General features: G+C 39.9%; 3 protein-coding genes across 15 annotated transcripts in view; 1 reads left to right on the plus strand and 2 right to left on the minus strand.

Moving 5' to 3' along the window:
* The window catches only part of RAB27A (RAB27A, member RAS oncogene family), a 39539-nt gene extending 38747 nt beyond the window's left edge, over positions 1-792 (minus strand). For 2 of the 4 annotated variants that reach the window (XM_067305457.1, XM_067305454.1), the window contains exon 1: positions 458-549. The gene's annotated coding sequence lies outside the window, so the exon portion shown is untranslated. Of the gene's footprint in view, positions 1-457; positions 552-779 lie in introns of those variants that run through there. The other 2 variants (XM_067305456.1, XM_067305455.1) reach the window with 2 other exon arrangements.
* A 2281-nt stretch (positions 793-3073) lies between these two features.
* Positions 3074-12743, plus strand: PIGB (phosphatidylinositol glycan anchor biosynthesis class B). 3 transcript variants are annotated; one of them, XM_067305498.1, is made up of 12 exons: positions 3074-3254; positions 3339-3472; positions 3780-3899; positions 4484-4588; positions 4754-4884; positions 5452-5592; positions 6015-6066; positions 6514-6725; positions 8025-8089; positions 10474-10684; positions 11500-11680; positions 12253-12743. In XM_067305498.1, exons 1-12 carry the CDS (start codon positions 3140-3142, stop codon positions 12370-12372), a joined length of 1587 nt encoding a protein of 528 aa, XP_067161599.1. In that variant the 5' UTR covers positions 3074-3139; the 3' UTR covers positions 12373-12743. The 3 variants fall into 3 exon arrangements, with proteins under 3 accessions (XP_067161599.1, XP_067161602.1, XP_067161600.1); XM_067305501.1 differs by having other exon boundaries at positions 6667-6725; XM_067305499.1 differs by lacking the exon at positions 4484-4588 and having other exon boundaries at positions 3122-3254.
* A 257-nt stretch (positions 12744-13000) lies between these two features.
* The window catches only part of CCPG1 (cell cycle progression 1), a 28029-nt gene continuing 21287 nt past the window's right edge, over positions 13001-19742 (minus strand). For all 8 annotated transcript variants that reach the window (XM_067305497.1, XM_067305493.1, XM_067305496.1 and 5 more), the window contains 3 exons: positions 18511-18632; positions 15448-16853; positions 13001-13475 (listed from right to left, as the gene is read on the minus strand). In XM_067305497.1, the coding sequence (XP_067161598.1) occupies positions 13298-13475; positions 15448-16853; positions 18511-18632 (1706 nt within the window). In that variant the 3' untranslated portion in view covers positions 13001-13297. The remainder of the gene's footprint in view (positions 13476-15447; positions 16854-18510; positions 18633-19742) is intronic.

A 19742-nucleotide genomic window follows, 5' to 3' on the forward strand; every position in this document is an offset into this window, starting at 1 on the left:
CCGCCATTCTCAAAGGCCGATTTTTAAAAATCAGACATGCAATCCAATTTTTTTTTTTTTTTTTTTTTTTAAGGAATGCACATCTTTACTTTTGGGAAACTTGCATTCGTCCACCGAGGCCCGGGAGGAACTGCTTGTACAGCTGTTTGCAGCAGCGCTTGCGAAGTTAAGGTCGTACACAGGTCGTCAAAGGGCCACGGCTTCAGACTGCTCTCCCCTCGGCTCGTGAATTAGGCCCATCGCTAAGAAAAACCACGCGTACACAACCGAGCCAAGCGGTCAGTCCCCCGGCGGCAGCGGGACCTGGGGGTGCGGGCAGCTCAGGAGCTCACGGGACACCTGAGCGGATCTGCGGGGCTCTCCCCGGGAGCAGAGCCCAGCGAAAGCACCCTTCTTTCCGCACTTCCCGGCTCGGCGTTGCGGCAACAGCAGAGCGCCCGGCCCCGCCGCGCCCTACCTGGCGGCCGCCGCCCGCTGCGCTCCCCCGACCAGGGGCCCAGCGCCCCCGGCTGCCTCCGCCACGCGCCCGTCCGGCGGCTGCCAGCGCCACTTCTCCGCCGCGCTCCCGTCACTTCCCGTGCGGCCGGCTCCGCCCCGGCGGCCGCGCCGGCCCCGCGGCGCCCGCTCGGGGGGGGGGGCGGCGCCCGCCCCGCCCCGCCCCGCGCCCGCCCCGCCCCGCGCCCGCCGGCCTTACCCGGCGCCCGCTCCGGGGGCGGCGCCCGCCCCGCCCCGCCCCGCCTCACGCCCGCCCCGCCCCTCACCGCGGCCGCCGGCCTTACCCGGACCTGCGGGATCCGCGGCGCAACGCCTTCTGCCTGCCCCGGCTCGCCGGCAGCTCTCATCGGACCGGCTCCGCGCCTCCTGCGAGTCGCTTTGCTCAGCCTCACGCAGCAGTTCTAATTAAACGAGTTGTACTCCTTTTCCGTCTCACTTTTCCTGAAAGCAGGTCGCATACCATTAAAAAAAAGAAGTCGTTACAGCAAGACAGGTTTTGAAGAGGAAATACTGGGTGCCGGGTAATTTCCAGCGCAGCCAGTTTGGTGAATTGTTTCCGCCCCCTGCCGGCTACCTTCCCTCAGCAGATGAAAGACTTTGCTGTTACCCAACACTCAGCTCGGCAAACCCACCTAAAATCTAGTAGTTTCAAGAAGTTAGCAAGCACGATCTTAAACTCAGTTGCCTCAATAGCCCTTTCTGTCTGCATCAGTTCAACTATTATCCTCTTTTTTGAGCATTTTTTAGTTCATTATCGTATCTTTACGGACCAGCTTCCAACCATTATGCTCACAAAGAAGGTACTTTGTAGACTCTCACCTATGATTTTTTTATAATAGTCTTTTCAACATATAATGTTCTCATAAACAAAACTTGCTGAAGCAAAGCCACCCCAGTGGTTTTTCTGCATTTGTACATACAATTGATTTGTGGCTCTTCTTCATGCCCCAAACTAGCCTTATTTTGCCCTCCTCCTCACCCGCATTGCCTAGTCCACCTACTGCTATCCTCTCACCTTCACTCCTGCAACACCTATCCACTGCCTCCACTCATCACACACTTCCATGGCCTTAAATAAAAGCACACCCCGGGAAAGGTTTTCCTCCTTTATGGTATCAAAGCAAGATTCTACAGTAAGACCAAAATCTGAAAGAGTTTCTCCTCAAAGATCTGCAGGCTTTTCATTTAGATTCATTAAAATCTTGAAATACCTACTGACCTCATTTCCTGTAGTCTCAGATTTTGCTTGCTTGGTCAGAGTGACGGGTTAGAGAAACGCTGCCTGCTGCGGGGCTAACACTGCTCTGCTGAACTGAAGCACTTCGCTAACTATGACCTGACTCTGGGCAAACTGCTCTCCCCAAAGAGCCTGTTAAATAGCCAGACCCACCCCAAGAGATGGATGGTGCAGCACAGCATGCCGTTCACAGCGGCTGGGGACGGACCAGAGAGCTCAGTCCACGTGCTCCATCTCCAGAGCGCTTCCAGCCACGGACGCCGCGTAAACGCCGTCCCCGTCGACGATCATGCATGGACACAGAGAGGTCAGGCAGTGCCAGACCCGAGGGGGGCTCAGCCATCCCTCCGCTCAGACCGCTCATCAGTGCTTCACCCAAATGGGCTCTTTTCCTCCTCTTCGTGTCTCTAGTTAAACATGGGAAAGGACTGGAATATGCATATGGGCATATGTGTGTGTGTGTGCACAGATATAAACATATATATATATAAATAAATATATATATGAATAAAAGCCAAGAACAGAGCTGGGTGCGGCTCCCTCACCAGCCACCAGCACAACCGCATTCCCACAGAGCAGAAATAAAGGACTGAACCAGCGACGAGTATTTGCATGAAAGTGGCATTTATAGAGGACCGATCAATGGCAAAGCACATCGGCATCGAACACAGCAGTACCACGGTGACTTTCCCAGCTCCAGACGGTTACAGGCCGGGACAGTGACGCGCCTCAAGCCGTTGGCACTTGGCGCACACGGAACGCGCCAGGCGGGGCTGGCACCGCGCACCCCCGGCAGCTGCCGCCGTTGCCGTCGCCTCGGGGCCGCCAGGAAGAAGGGGCCTCGGCGCGGGCGGCCACAGGCGGCTGCGGATCCACAGGCCAGGGCGGCCTCCTCCTCCTCGGCCGGGGTCGGGGCCTCTGTCCGGGCGCGGCCGCCTCAGGGCCTCTTCTCGGGGGCGCCGCCGGCGGGGGCGTGGCCGCCGGCGGGGGGGCGGGGCGGGAACACGGGCCCGTAGATGTAGAGCCCGCTGGCCACGCCCAGCGCCACGGCCAGCGCCACATGCCGCAGCGGCAGCCGCCCCCCCATGCCGGCAGGCGGCGCTGCAGCGTCCGGCCCGCCGCCGCCGCCGCCGCCGCCGCCGCCGCCGCCGCCGCACCTGCGCACCGAGACACGCGTCAGGCCCCGCAGGGCCACCCCGGACCACCCCGCCACGCGGGGCAGGGGCGCAAAGCGCGGCGCTCGCCGCCCCAGCCGCCCCCTGCCCGGCGGCGGCAACCGCTCACCTGAAGGACCGAGGAGACCACGGAGCGGCGGCCTCCCGCCCGCTAGACTGACCGGAAGGAAGTGCCCTGCTCTCCCACGGGCCCTGAGCTGGCGCATGCGCCGCGGCGCGCCCCGCCCCACGGATGGAGGCGGCCGGCGGGCTGCTGGCGCGGGCCCGGCCGCGGCGGGCTGAGGCGGTGCGACTCCGCAAGCGGCGGTCGGTGCTGTACGGCGCCCCCGGCGGGCGGCGCGGCGGCGGTAAGCGGCGGCGCGGGGCGGCAGGCGGCAAGCGGGGCGGGGGGTGCCGGCGGCGTGTCCCTGAGCCCGGCTGTGCTGCCGCAGGTCCGCCCGGCGAGAGCCCCTGGCTGGTGGCGCTGGCGGTGGCGCTGCGCGGGCTGAACTGCGCCCTGGTGCAGACGAGCTTCGTGCCCGACGAATACTGGCAGTCGCTGGAAGTTGCGCATCGCATGGTGTTCAAATATCCTTCGTTCGGGCAGCAGGAGCGAGCCACCGTTCAGCTTGCCCCGACGGCACCGTCGCCGGGGCAGTCGCGGGGGCGACGCTGCTCGGTTTCGCTCGTTTTGTACGTTTCTGTTACGCGGCGGAGTCACCGCTACTGTCCTGAGCGGGAGCAATGCTTGGACAGCTGTTAACTTAGTCAGTAACAAAAAAATCATTGCTTTGGGTCGCCAGGGTAAATGTTTTGATTGAGACAAGTCTGATACAGCTTAGGTAGTAACTTTTTTGTTTCAGTTGTTCACGATATATGTCCTTAATATTAATAATTATGGCTACCTGACTTGGGAATGGGAAAATGGCTTAAGGGGCTATTCATACCCACTGATCTTTGCGAGCATCTATAAAGTTTTACAGCTCCTGGCTAAGGATGATGTTCAACTGCTGGTAAGTATAATTATAATAAGAAATTTGGTCTGCTATTAAAATTTAATTTAAAAGCATTATATTTAAATTCACTATATTTTTGATCATTGTCCACATAACATACAAAGCCTAGAATCTGACAGTTAGACAGCTATGAGTGCACAGACTTCAAATTTGAAGACTCACTGAAGTTAACTGTTTTGCACGGGTGCAGAATCCATTCATAGAGCTCCAGTGACAGGATTGATGCCTGTGACTGCAGAGGGTTATTCCTGGCCTCCATCAGTCTTGAGTTTCACGCCAACATTGTTTGCCATTAGACCATCAACTCAGTATCAACAGCTACTTTTTCCCTCAATTGGACATGAATGACAAATTTTTTAAATTCTGCTCTGAATTTCTGAAAAATCTCAGTTGAACTTCAGATTTTCATTGATTGTTTTGGCAAAAATACTAGTCTAACCAAAGGATCATACTATTTTTCAAAAAAAAAAAAATGAAAAGCTATAGAGAATAATCACTAATTTCCTTAATATTTTCATGTTTGAACTTGGAATTTAACAGGTTCTGTTGCAAGTAAGAAAGTTTTCTTTTTGCTTATGTAGATATGGGTCCCTAGACTTGTCCAAGCACTTCTGGCAGCTTTCGCTGATGTGAAGCTTTATTCATTAGTGAGACACCTTGAAAATGCAGAAACAGCAAAGTGGGTGGTGAGTCTTAGCCTTCAAAAAATATTATACATGTTAACTAACACTGTCCATTGCAGTGTAAGGAATAGCGAAACGATAGAAGAATTATCACCTTTATTTACAACTACAGAATTTATTGTGTTAACATTTTTTCCTGTGCACCCTGTTGTTCATAATTATTTTCAGTACTTCTGCCAGCTGTGCTCCTGGTTTACATGGTATTCCTGTACCAGAACTCTAACAAACACCATGGAAACTCTTCTTACCATTTTTGCTCTTTCCTACTATCCAATAAAAGGTTCCAAGATGGGGAGCAGGTGAGAAACTTTCTACTAACAGTACTGGTAATCTTTGGCTTGGGATAATAGCAAGCAACTGATACCATTTGAAATGCTGCCTTTTGTCTTAAAACATAAAGTAACCAAAACGCCTTATTCACATAGCAAGAGTTGTTTTAGACCACGGAAGGAACAGCAATTGTGGTATTTCCTCAGGGGTTTTTTGGAAGCAGTGACATAGCTGGTATATAAAATGACTATTCTCCACTCCAATTCCTCTAAGTCAAAACATCACTTTATGGGAAATCTTAATTTAGACTTTAGAGGACTGGAATGTGTGGTCACTACTAACTTTCTTTACCAGGTATCTATTTTAAAACACATATGTCCTTCTAGTTAGAAACTCCATGTAGTAAAGTAATTATATGGTTGTCAGCTCTCCTAGCAAAACAAAGTATCTGCACTCAGAGAATCAAAGTTATCTGCAGTACATAGAACTTCTGGTCTGAGACATGACAATATTTAAATTGTTAAAATGTAACTGTCTGCAAAAGAAGCGATCAAAGCTTCTGATAAGTTTATTTTTCTTATGTTCCTTCATTCTAGTTGCAAATATTTAACTTTAATAGCATTTGCAATTGTTATTCGTCCCACCGCTGTTATTCCATGGATACCTTTAGTCTTCAATCATTTTTGGCAAGAACAGAAGAAAGCAGACCTCATCTTACACAACTGCATTCCAGTTGGGTAAGTCCTTTCTGAATTTAATAAACTGACTGTGCATAGCTTTATCTGAGGATCCATTTCACCACCGCATACTGCAGCAAAGACAGGAAACCCAAAAAAAGCTGATTTAAGGAAAGAACAAACTCCTTTTGCAAAAGCTTAAAGAGGAGCCATGCTCCCTTTAAATGACTGTGTATACTGCAAAAGAGCACACAGAGCAACTTCATGAGAAAAAGACATGAGCAGGATTTCAGCTTAATCTGGGATTGTTCCAAGGATCCTGGGTGACCGTGATGGCCACTGTAAAATGGCCAAGGGCATAGGTAATCTCAGAAGAGATTAGCAGCAACTGTTCAGAGAGTTTTGACAATCTAGAGAAAAGTACAATCTGGTACATAAACAATTCAACTGCTAATAATGCAACCAACTTTCCTTTTCTGCAGATTAGTCACAGTGGGAACCTCTTTAATAATTGACCGTGTGTTTTTTGGTAAGGTAAGATGCTCTAAACACAATTTTTAAGATAAAGGTTATTTTTAGCATTTTAACATGCACAGATGTTTCAGATTTCCCACTCCTTCATTGTCATATCTGTGACTTCTAATCCTTGTCTGTTTGGCCTATTACCTCTAAGTAATAAAACCTTAACCACAGACTTCTCAGTTATTTTAAATTGTCAGAATATTGTTTCAAATTAATAGGTTCAGCTCTCAATTAATTGAAACCTGTTATCAGCAAACTAGAAAACTTGTAGACTTCTGTTTTTAACTGCTAAAGACTATGAAGTCTGTGAGGAGTCTTAGTAGAAAAGAGGTAAGATTTTAAGTATGAATGAAAATTCTGTATCATTTAAGGGCAATGGTGACTATATAATTTAATTTATCTGTTGATTTTCACTTTGGATTCTTATTTAAATTTTTGTCCTCCTCCCCCATCTCCCAGTGGGTACTGGTTCAACTGAACTTCTTGAAATTCAATGTGCTGCAGAATTTGGGAACATTTTATGGTTCTCATCCTTGGCACTGGTACTTCACCCAGGGACTACCAGTTATCTTGGCTACCCATCTGCCTTTCTTTATTCATGGCTGTGTGCAGGCACCAAAAAGATATCGCATCTTTCTAATGGCAGTGATCTGGACGGTGTTAGTATACAGGTAATTTTTTGAAAGTGTCATAACTGTATTTCACTGGTTGTGTTCTTTTAATCAAAGCTTATGTCTTCTGTAGAACAAAAATAATGGTATTCAGGTTAAATAAGAAAACTTAAACTATCCAGCTACTCCAAGACTGCTGTCAATTATAGTTTCTCAAATTTTATCAAATCATATTTCTTGTATAATTAGCATACATCTATTTTTTAGAAGTGATTAGCCCCTTAAAATAATTCAGCATGAAATCCTAGGGAAAGTGAAAAAAATTCTGAATCACCTAACAGGTGTTTGCTGTAAGCAGCAGTAGGACTAGTTAGAAAACTGTTTACCTGATGCATATTAATGAAAATTGCATTTCATTTGGTTATTTAATATATCCTGAGTAAGACAAGAGGTTCTTAGACCCCTAAAACTTATTCCATTCACAAGTCTTACACACAGCTCTTAAGAACCTTTATTATAGGACTCTCTCATTTTAAGCTTAGAAGAAGGTAAGCTGTTCTAAAGCATCAGAATTGGCTGTAGATGAAATGCTTTCAAGCTCTTCATGTTGCCATTAAGCAACAGAAATTCTTAAAGGCAGAGAAAGATATGGCAGATTAATAAATACTAAGTAGTAAATAATATTCAGACTATAGCAGTAACAGAATACAGCCAAACAGTAGCGAGGCCACAAATAACATGTCTTCCTTCAGTCCAACTCAAAACCCTATTGACCTTCAGCCTTTTTTTCATCTCCCTCAGTCTTGTAAGAACCTGTTTCTTCTATTTTGGTTCCCTTGGCACAAGTCTTAACAGTAATCCAAAAAACCCTCAAAACTTGGCATGGGAAATAGTGTGGAAGCTGTGCATGCCAGCAAAATAATGCAAAGTTGTCTTAGCAGAGGTGAATGTTACTTTGTTAGATAAAAATACGTACTTACATCTTAGCTCACCATCCACACTTTCTTGCTTTGTATTACAGAAAACCAATTGGTAAAGTACTAGCTAGATTATCACATCTAGTATTCATAGACTCAAACCATTTAATTGCAGACAAATGTCAAATCACAGTAGCCAGGCACTTTTATTAGTATTCAGTTTAAACTGACCAAATAACCTTTTTAATTTGAACAAGTGAGATGTGTACTGATTGTGTTCTTGAAAAGTAATAGTTTGCATGTTTACTCTAAACTGATTAAATATCAAAAGCTTTTTCATATGTTTAAGTGCTCTTCTTTTAGTCCTGCGTGCTCTAAAACATATTTTGTCAACTGATGCATTTAACTTTCTTTCTGTAGTAGCATATCTGTTTTATTACAGCATGCTGAGCCATAAAGAATTCAGGTTCATCTACCCAGTGCTGCCATTTTGCATGGTTTTTTGTGGTAAGCATTTAGTTTTAAATGTCTTATAACTTTCCTTGTTTATAATTTAACCCAATATAGACTGTTAATAGTCAAGGTTTTGTATTTGACAAAGCTTTCTTAGAATGAGCCTAATCTTTGCTTACAGCTAGAAAAGACAGTAAAGAACAGCAAGTCACTGAAATACAGGTAGAGCATCCTTAGCATGGATAAAAGTATTTCCCGCAGAAAAAAGTTTAAGAATTGCATCACTTACTCCTAATTTTTTAGCAATGCCACCCTTACAGGGCCTTCCGTTCTTTTGTTCCTGCGTAGTATTTTTTCTTCATGCACTTCTCTCAAATATGCTGAAACACAAATGCCCTTATGAGTGTGCAAAAAGGAAATTCAGCTCTTAAAATTATCTGTTTTTAGATTCAGTTGTGTTAGTAGATGATGCTAGTCTTTCTGTCTGCTCTTGAGTAACCACCAGCTGGAGGCTATTTCCCACATAAGTTTGGGAGCAGTTAATTTGAGCACTTTTTCCTTCAGGCACAATAAGGTGAATTTGTTAAACTAGAAATACACCATTTAAACTAACATGATTAACTTTGAAATCAGGGATAGCTCACACAAACTGCTCCATTGGCATTTGAGGACTTTAATTTTTCTATCAGCACAGTTGGGTGTTGAAGAAAATCTGTCCACAGTTTAAACTGGAAGCTATATTGCTTCTGACAGCTAAGATTTTTCTAATGCATTAACAGCAACACTTGAAATACTCCCTTTTTTTGTTGTTGTTAAATACAGAAAAGAGCCTAATAAAGAAGTATTTTATATTTTACAACACCAAATATTAGCTAGACTAGCATAACATCTACAGAAAAAGTGACATCATGGTATAAAACCGAGTAAGCTAAAAAGTTACAAAGGAAAGATTAAGACTTCTAGAATATGCAGTTGTATAGCTTTAGTTTAAAATGCAAGTTCAAAACAGATGAACCAAAGAATCCTGTGTGATTTTATTTAACCTATTTTGTTAGTCTAATCAAAAGTAAATCTTATTTCAATAATTTTGTTCGCTACAGAGACCAGATATGTAATATGCCTTGGCTTAGTTCAACATCCAGTTCAATAGCAGATTTAAGATAACTAGTTCTACTTCTGCATGCAGAAAAACTCCAGTCAGATCACTTCTCTCTTTTATGTTGTTAATATCCCTCTTAACTTTCATGTTTATATGGGAATGAGGACATTTTCTTAATTTATCAAGAGCTAAATACCATCTGCTTGGATACTTTAGTAATGAAAAGACAACAAAAGATTTCTGATAACTCGGTGGTTACAAAGCAGTCTTTAAATTGCTGAAAATGTTATATATAAAAGCAGTAAAAAAGCTCGTTAATTTTAAAATCCTTTCCAAGCACACCTAAAGATAAGCTAGCAGTGTTTCACAAAAGCTGAAAAGAAAAAATGCCTATAATAGAATGTTTCCACTGGTGTTTAAACCACAGACTAATTACGGGACTTTGTTTTCATCTGAGATAAAGATCTACAATTTGTTAGAACACAGACCAACTGAAGACTATAATTTAATGTATTTCTTCTGAAACATGCCTATTCTAACTTGTTTTTTTTGATTCAGTAAAGGTGAATCAAAAGAAGAACTAGACTGCATAAAATACTTTCATCTCATAAGACTGAGAACAAGCACATAAGGGTCTTCAGATAGGTTAGAACAGGAAGGTGTCTTCTGTGAAAGGTTTATCCAAGGTTGTGGCTGTGAGAAACAGGTTCCTACAGCTATCTCCCATCAGGAGAAATGTCTCTCTTCCTAGTATTAGTTCCTTCAATAAAGGGGGGAAAACATGGAGAAAGATGGAGGAATAAGCTTTTCCAAGGGCAGTGACTCAGAAACTAGTAACAATAAGGACCATACCAAATTTATGAAGGGAATGCTGTAGCTATCAGCATGTTAGAGAAAAAGAATGCCAGTTGGCCAGTAGCAGAGCATGTCATTCATTCTAGCTCTACTTGGACATTTGTAAACCAGAACACATCAGTAAGTCATCACACGTCATTCATGCAAACTACTGAATGGACTATTACATCCTCACAATAAATGAAAGTTCAGCTCTAAAGAGGTAAAGCACTGGCTTTGAAATTTTACTTCTAGATTCCAAGAGACAGGTACAGGCTTAACATTTACATTGTTATATCCAACAAGAGGACAAAGTTTAACCTTTGAATTTCCATTCAAACAGTAAAGACTGGAGAGGACAGTGTATTAAGAAAATACTTCAAAACAAGGTATTGCTTTAAATTGAGTAATGATTTTCCAGTAAATTATACTACTTTCATAAAAGACTGTATGTGAAATTGTTAGTATTTACCTATCTCTAAAACTTACTTTTATGTTTCTCTAGGATATTCTTTGAAACATTTGAAAGCCTGCAAGAAATCTGCAGCAAGTTTCCTGCTTTTATCAAACTTGCTCCCAGCCCTGTATACAGGCTTGATTCACCAGCGAGGCTCTCTTGACGTTATGAGTCATGTACAGCAACTGTGTAATAACTCTTACCAGTCACAAGCTTCCATCTTCATCATGATGCCATGCCACTCTACTCCATTTTACAGGTAATAAAAATAGCTAATAGAGTGCATAATATTAAAATTCATGTACTTAAGCAGAAATTAAGTTTTTTTTCCCCAAACTTAATAAATTGAGATGAATAAATGAACACAGGAAAGGTTTGGGTTTTTTTTTATACAGTTAATATAGAATGAATTGGGAAAATGAAATAAATGCTTACTCCACAGAATAAAATGCAGCATCTAGTGGGTTTTTTTGTTTTTTTTGTTTGTTTGTTTTGGTTTTTTTTAATGGCTTTGCACAAGGATATGCAGTAGTCCTATGCAGTAGTCAGGTAGTCCTGATTTCTGACAGTAATTCATATTGCTTCATTGTGATAACTTTTGTAGCAAAATTAAAAACTACTTGTTACAATCAGAATGTTATTTTAATTTTGCCTTCATTTCTGCTACTAGAAGGTAAAGAAATGTAATTATAACATACAATGACTGAAGTCACTTTTCCAAGAATTTTGCAGTGCATCAAGTTAGTAAACAAAACATCAAGGCAGATTTACAAAGTGAAGCTGATGTTGAAAAGTACCTTTTATTTAAGGAATTGATGTTATGCAGATGGTGTTTTTGTTAAGATAAATCTGCCTTCTGTGAACTGCTAAAAATATAGTCACAAGAGCTTGGATCTGAATGTACTCATTGAACTTGTTCTTTCATATAAAATACAGAAGGAAAGAAAACATTATGGCTCAGGGGAAAAAAAGTAATTATTCCACCTTCTTTATCTTTAGGTGATGAGTCATTTCAAGTCTTGGATTTTGGTCAGTTTATCCAGAAATGTTTTGTTTTGTTTTTTTTCTCCCTAGCCACGTTCATTGTCCTCTAAAAATGAGATTCCTTCAGTGTCCCCCGGACCTAACTGGAAATAAGAGCTATATTGATGAAGCAGATTTATTTTACTCTAATCCACTTGCCTGGCTCAATGAGGAGTTTTACAATGATACGTTATTACCCAGCCACTTGATCTTCTTCAGTGTGCTAGAACAGGTATGGTAACTGCAAGGATCTAGTCTTGAAGGCAAGTTACAAAAGAAATTAAGGTAGAGTTATAATTAAGGTTTTGAAAGCTATTGTCCATAGCTTTTTAAAACACATAACTTTATTAAAACCCTCTAGTTCATAATATAGTATACCCACTGTTCCAGTGATATGTATTTAGCATTCATGTATGCCCTCTGCGCAAATTCTACATGCCATAAAGTATTCTTTTATGGAATTTTCCTCAAGCCATACTAAAAATGTGTAGTCTGTTCCCATAATTATATGCTTTTAAGTAAGTGACTTTATAGACACATAAAAAGTAACAAGGCTTCTAGTCAGAGTATGCTTTCCCCTCAATTCTTTTACAAAGTCTGTGTACTCAACTCTGTCTGGTGAAGATCCACTCCTGATAGGATCAAACAGGATAGGAATCTCTTGTTCCAGCAGCCTTTCCTAAATAAAGGACAAAACTTCCAGGTGGTAGTTGAATTGATGGTTTCCAGAAGACTTTGGAACACAGTTTTGATGCTTCCAAATACAGTTTTTGACTATGCAAACTCATATATGTTCATTTACAGGAAATATCATCATTTCTAGCTTTAAAGGACTATGAGAAATCTGCCACTGTCTTTCACACTCATGTACCTCAAGGACGAGTTGGAAGCCACATCTATGTCTACAGAAAAAAGCTGAAATGAATCATACCTGAAGATCAGTTTCTAGACTTAAGACCTAATGAAAGCAGTTTTACATAGTTGTACTATGCTTAAAAGATTTTATACTGCAGAAAAGAGAGGGTAGTGAGTCTGAAACCGGGTAAGTAAAACTGGGGAGTTTGATTAGGCAGCTATTGACAGTTTTGAAACATCTAAACCTTTTCCTGAAGGTAGCTTCAGTGGCAATATTGGGGGGGAGGGGGGCTAGAAACACAACACTAGAGAACATCATCAAGACCAAAGCTATCACATGACTATTTCTACAGTAAGAAATCAGATAAGACTGGACCATTTTTTTATATGACTGTATAGCTATGCTAGATTTGTTTTATAAATAAAGACTTTTACCCACACTGTCTCTTTATTTTTCTTCCACAATATGCAGATATGCAAGACATTTCAAGTGCTTAAATCAGCAAGCTGATTAGAGTGCAGCACAGCAAATTTTTCACAATTCAACAGGCTCTTGAATCCCCAAAAGACAAGAAACAAGTATAAGATTACAAGACACTAACATACATTGCCATAACATCCTATTTTTTGAAGGATGAGATGAAGTTATTATATCAAACACTGGAGTTAATTATGGGTACATTATGCATGACTCAAGCTTGAACTACACTAATGGAATGCAATTAAGCATATTTTTCATACACAAGTCATTGCATGCCTAGTTTCTGTAACAATACTGCTGGTACCCAAACTATCATCACTTCCAAAGAACAGTTAAAGCAACAGTACAGAATATGCAAATTAGAAAGCTTGACTTCTGCCTCTTAACAACAATGTAAAAGTCAAATCATTTAGAGTAAAAGCTTGCATCTTGCTACTTTGTTGAAAAACAATTAGTTTTCAGAGAGGATGTGAATTATTCATTTTAATCTTATTTTTACTGTACATAAATTACTTAATATTTTGGATCAAAGGGTAATTGCCCCAATTCTATTTCAAGATTTGCCATGTGTCTTCCATTACTGCGACCATGTTTATACCATTTACCTTCTCTTTTATTACGGTGGTGGTACTTCTGAGCTTGTTTTTCATGTCTGGAATTTTCAGTTTGTGTAAAAGGCCTTTTAGGTTGACTGCAAGGAGTAAACAAAAGCTTATTACTACTCTTAAGAAAACACCTCTCTAAAAGCATTTTGAAACAAAATTACATTGTCAAGAACAGCTTTTAATAGGGCGAGGTTGGCTGAAAAGAAAAATTCAAATCAGTATTGGGAAATAGTCCTTTCTGTTGTAAAGCAAATAGGTAGATTTGTTGTTGTTTTTTGTTTTTGTTTTTTTTACCATCATTAAGATAGTGCATTTAAAAGTAATTGTCCGTTTCTAAAAATAGAAGTGCTCTGCAGCTGGTTGCCCAAAGTTCTATAAAGAATAAGCCAGGTGAACAGCTCTCTACCATGATGCTTGAGTAGAGGTCTGAATCTATGATTTTTCAGTTATTCTATTCCATTCTGCTCTAGAAAATAATGAAAACTTCCTAGAAACTTACAAAAACATAGTTCATAAACACAGGCACTTCAGGGAGTTTCATGTACATAACTACAATCAGAACTTTACTATAAAGAGAAGGCTGGTGATGATGAAACACTATTGCTCACCTGTTGTGGTTTCTGATGCAAAGAGTTCCAACAGGACATAATACTGTGCTCTTAGCCTATGATTATAAGATAGGCTTCTGCTAAATTGAGGTAAGGCTATTATCCTTAATGTAATACAAAATTTTGTATGATACTATCAGTAAACAGATTTAAAATTCTCTTTCTGCAAACTGAATGAAAGTGCTCAAAAATTAAGTATATAAATTAATCAAAAATTAAAGTCCGTTGTCATAATGAATGGATAAGAGGTACTTGAACTATAAATAAAACTATCACCTATGACATTGTCATGTATTTTTTAAAACTACACATTAGAAAATGCTTTTTAACTGATAGAAGTATCATCCTCAGTGCTCAACCTTTCATAAGAAAAAGTACTACATCACATAAGATTAAATAATCCCAAACTAGTTAAGTATTCAGATATCTTCCTGCAAAAAACACATGAAATAGTAAACAGCGCAAATCCAAAAGATAAACCTTACTAAAGAACTGCATCTTGATCTAAATATTAAATATGCTTTGCACTGAATATGAGCATGGGGAAAAGTTGTGTTATGTCCAGGACACCTAATTTTTAAATATATAATATACATAAGTTTAAAAAGGTTTTTTCTTGCGTGATCAGAATAAACATTAGCACAAGAGAATGAGCAATCAATTTTGTAGTAATAGTGACATTAAAGTCCACATAAAATGTATAAACGTAATTGTTCCAGAAAGTGCAAGTTCCACATAATGCATTAAGGTTGTTTGTTTGCTTAATTTTCTTTCACCTATGTCTATGCAGTAGAAACAGTCCATTATCTCTAGCTCCTTTGGGCCAGCCAGGCAGTATACTGCAACTGCTCCCCAGAAGCATTGAGAATAGCATGAAATACAGGAAACCATGTAGCAGTGTGGGAAACAATTCATGTCAAGGTCTTTTGTATGTAAAGTCTGAACAAAATTTAGTCAGGGTCAAGATCTGAACAGGAGAGCCATTTGAGTAGCTCTGCTCTATTCAGCACTGTGCTAAGCTACACAAGAGTATGGAAACTCCTGCAGAGCCAGCAGGGAAGCTATCTGCCAGAACAGCACTTTGAGACTGCTTCAAATATACCTGAAAACCTCCCCATTTAAGGAAGGACAAGGAAGTCTTACAAGTTAATGTTTCTTGTGAGATGGCCTACCTGATGGAATGAAAAACTATCATAGCTGTTGAGTCTAGAGTAAGTAGTCCTACTTGCAGCTACACAGTTTTCTAAAGGACTCAGTGAAAATATTAGACTGTGCTATGTAGAGTGGATCCGTAGTACATCTCCCAGCCTAACATCCAAAAAAAAAAAATATATATATATATATATATCTGTCTCAAAGGTCAGAAGACCACCTACTAAAACAAGGCAGCTAGTTGTCTTTACAAAGATTACTTCATTTTGTTAACAGTTCAGGAAACATGGAAACAAACCTGGGTCCATATTGGGGTGAATTATCATAGTGAAAGTAGTATCTGTAGATGTATTTGTCCAAATCTTCAAACACTTTTTCATTATTATTTTGATATTCCTTCATATCTTCCAGGTAATCCTTGATATCATTAACAAAGTCAGTGAACAGCATCTGGTCATGTATAAAGACCCCATTATGAAAAAACTTATTGATGAAATTTTCTAGTTCTCTCCAGTGATGGAAGTTATCTACAACTTGTTGCAAATACTTTTTCATGAGCTGATTAAATTCATCCACCCTGATAGGATCTGATACTCTGTTAAAGAGACTAATGAATTCTTGATGAGCACATTCAAAAATACCAGAGCAGCCCTTTAGGACAAACTGATGTTTCCTATTACACACAGGGTCATTGAGACATTTCTGTGAATTTGTATCTTTTTCAAACATTGTAAACTGATGTTTTCTTCCATCTTTGAATTCTTTTGGCATGTTGGGTCCTCTGTAGTGCATGTGCTTCAGATTCTCACGAGAGTTATGTTCTCGGTAAACAGTTTTAGCTTTCTTGTTTGCCTCGTATCTTTTATTGTTTGATTTCTTCTCCTTTTCATCAAAGATGTTTTTTGTGGTATCTTTGAAGTGTCTGAATGTAGATTTTACAGAATCTGAGAATTTTTTCAGGTTTTCTTTCACTGCTTCTTTAGCCTGCTTAATCTTTTCTTTATGGTGTCTTACAAACTCTTTTGTGGAATTTTTCATAGCATCAAAAGTTTCTTTAACTGAACCAAAAAATGATTCTTTTGATTTCTTTTTAGTCTTACTTTGCCCTTTAACACCTTTCTTTTGTCCTTTCTCATTCATTTCCTGTTTTTCAGTTTGGTCTTTTGCTTCAACATACAGCTTCTCCCATAAGTCAGAGCGTTGTTGCTCAAAGTTTAGCTTTTTTTCTAGTTCTACTAGTCTTCCTCGCAAAGTTTCTATTTCTTCGTTTTCTTTTAGTGTATCATCATCATTAGCATTGTCAGGCATTTGATGAGAACTTAACTGTTCCAGTTCTTTTTTTAATGCTTCTGTAACATGACGTTCTTTGTCCAGTTCTCTCCTTAACATCTGTGCTTCTGCAAAGAGCGTTTCCTTTTGCCTAAGAAAGTTATAGTTTTTTTGCTTTTCCTCTTCCAAATGTTCCCTTAGTTTCTGATTTTCCATGACAATAGACTCAGTGCTAGTACCTTTATCTTCTAAGTTTCTAATTTGTTGTCTTAGCTTCCTTAATTCTTCCTGAAGCGAGGCCAAAGCTTTTTCTTCTTTCTCTAGAGATTCTCTTAAGTGCTGATTTTCCACAGCAAGACTTTTTTTCTGAGATTCAGAAGACTTCTTCTCCACCTCAGCAGAGGTCAAACATATGGCAAGATCTCCCTTGAGTGACTAATACAAACAAAAAGAAAATGAGCAAAAATATTATGATTAGCATTGTTACACTTTTAACTAGAAAGATGAAAGACCAAGGTATTCCAGGCAAAGTTTACTTGTTGCTTTGGATACAGTGGCACATGCTACAGCAAGATGAAAAAATAGAGCTAGTTTGTTTATCTCAAATATATACACACAAACACTTTCTTGGCAACAAAGACCATGTGAGAGGCTCCCACTTCCAGCTAGAGATTATCACCCCTTGTTTGTACTGATTTAACTGACTGTAAGATAGTAAACTAGATACCTGAACTGATCCAGCCTCAAAAGAAAGAGAAATGAAAAAATGTTCCTGTTTGCTATTGTTTTATAGTCAGCAATCTGGGTTTACAGTATAGCCACATAAATACATTAACAGAAGCAAGGACATTAAGAAGCAACTGAGGCAGAAATTCAGGAACTGATTTTGAACCACATTTGTTGCTGAAAAATGTGTTCATGTAACTATAATACAAGAGGATCTCCCTAATCTCTTGGCATCCTTGAGAACTCTTAAACATATTCTATTATGTGTAAATATTGCTGTCAGCAACATAAAGTGTTAAAAAATAAGACCCCCTACAAAGCACTCCCTAATCTTACCTATGAATTATCTAGAGATGACAAAGTAAAATACACATTACTGAGTATTTGAAAAATTAATAACCTTTGACAGTTTAGAAAGCAAATTCCTAAAACCTGTAGGTTCAACATATAACAGGTTGTTACTAGCATGGTTCTCCTTCAGCCATCTTCATTGATGAAACCCTGGCATTATGTCATACGGAAAGAGAGAGTCTACCCAGATAACTCCTAGATATTACCTAGAACTGCATATATGAAAAAGTCTGTTTAAACAGATTCCAGTGCCAAATAACAGACACAGAAGATCACAGAGCATATGCTGTATGTGCTCGGAAAAAGAAAGTTAACAAGTAGATTCCCCCATGTTCTGTTTTAGCCGGTTTCTAGACAGACTTAACATGTAACCATATATACAGCTCTATGTTACTCTGAATCTCAAAATAACAAAATCAATAATTTCACAGCCATTCAATGAAGGAAACGAGTCAGCCTAGTTGTCACTGCTATCTCTTCTTTCAACAGGAGAGTGTCTGACTTTTCTGCCATTTTGAGCCCCTTTTTAAAGGATTTCTAAAGGACTAATCCTAAAAATATCCTACATATATGCTATAATTCCTAATCAAAGAATCATAACAAGGAAATTAACTTAGACTAAACACAGACACCCTTATGAGAAGAAAGCAACCAACTAGGGATATTTTTTTAAAAAGCCATGATACAGAACATCTGTATTTCACTGTTCTCTTAAAATATGTAAACAGAGTCAAATTGGTAATATATATTCTTTCTGAGCTGTCAGTATCTTGACTCTCAGAACCCAAGCTATGTATCATCGCCTGCTGACCTCAGTGACACCTGCTTTATATCTTATTTCAACCTTTGATCAAATTACAAAAACTTCATCAAGAGTTTGGTGGGGTGGGGAACAAAATGACATTCTCAAAACTTTAAAGAAATGTATATAACGCATTTGTGTGATAAATTAATTCACCTCTGTGTAAACTCCACAGGGACACAAGAATAATCACATGACTTAACTCATACCTACCCCTGCTTTATGATGTGCTTTATCTCCCTGCTCTTGTTGGCACTGGTAAAGGTCATCTTTCATATCTTTTAATTCACGTGTCTTTGTTACCAGCTGCTGACGTTTCTGGATCTGTATTGTACCTACAAAAATAAAACTTCTTTTGATAGTCTGACTCAAAGTAGATAGAGAGAGGAGAAGACCAACCTAAACATCATCTTTATTTTCTCTGCAAATTCAGGATCATTCTTACCTTGTAATTTCCACTCAGTACTTACTAAAACCAGTTTAACACAGCAAAGATTATAAAACCAAATTGTTACATACTGATTCTGTATCTTCCAATGGGAAACAATTTCTCAGACAGACCCCAGAATTCTCCATTACACTGTCTTTTGTTTGGTGAAAACAAATGAAGGAAGATTTTGAACACTATATAGAACTAAGTTAGATATAAATCAAGCAAAAGTTATGCAGGAAAGGATGTGTGTGATTTTTTTGTAATTATTTAGTAACATGCAAGCCAACCAGGATAAAAGAAGAGAGCATTAATCCAAGCATTAACCACTTTGGAACTACAGCTTTCACTGTTAAAGTTGCATTAATTATAGGATACTGGCACAGTATTTAAACTTTCATGGAGAAACACAATTCTTAAACACTGCTTGCAAAGAAGCAAGTATTTGCAGGCCCAATCTTGTCATTCTCATCCATTACAGTGAAGGTTGAATAATTCAGCAAAGATCCTGTCTTTCAATTGTCAGCTGCTGAGACATGCTCTTTTTCTGAAAATCATCTTCATTGTACTAGCCCCTAAAAATTACTATTACATAACACTTCTTCACCAGTACTGCCCTACCTACGGTTGTACGTGGTTTTTAAAGCTCAAACAGTGATGCAGTTTTCATTTTTTTGCTTTTAAAATTCTCTTGGTTCTACAGCAGATGGCAACAACAATTTTTAGGTATTTCTTTCCAACTCAACGCAACATGTGCAGAGTTAAATTTCTGTATTGGGGGAGGGGTTAATATTAAAAAGAAGTTGAGTAAATGCTATTATGCTGAGGTATTTTTGTGCTGTCTTAAGTTCTACTTAGCATATTGTCAAGTATGAACTTGAAGTAATAGAGTGCTCTATTAAAACAAGTTTTAACTGAATACTTCAACTCAAAGGGGAAATGATTTGTATACCGCAATGATTTTCAGTTCACACAGCCCTAAAAAACATCAGTTGGAAGGGTATATCCCCATATA

The sequence above is a fragment of the Apteryx mantelli genome, chromosome 15 (genome assembly GCF_036417845.1).
Source record: "Apteryx mantelli isolate bAptMan1 chromosome 15, bAptMan1.hap1, whole genome shotgun sequence".
NCBI classification, from domain to species: Eukaryota; Metazoa; Chordata; class Aves; order Apterygiformes; family Apterygidae; genus Apteryx; species Apteryx mantelli.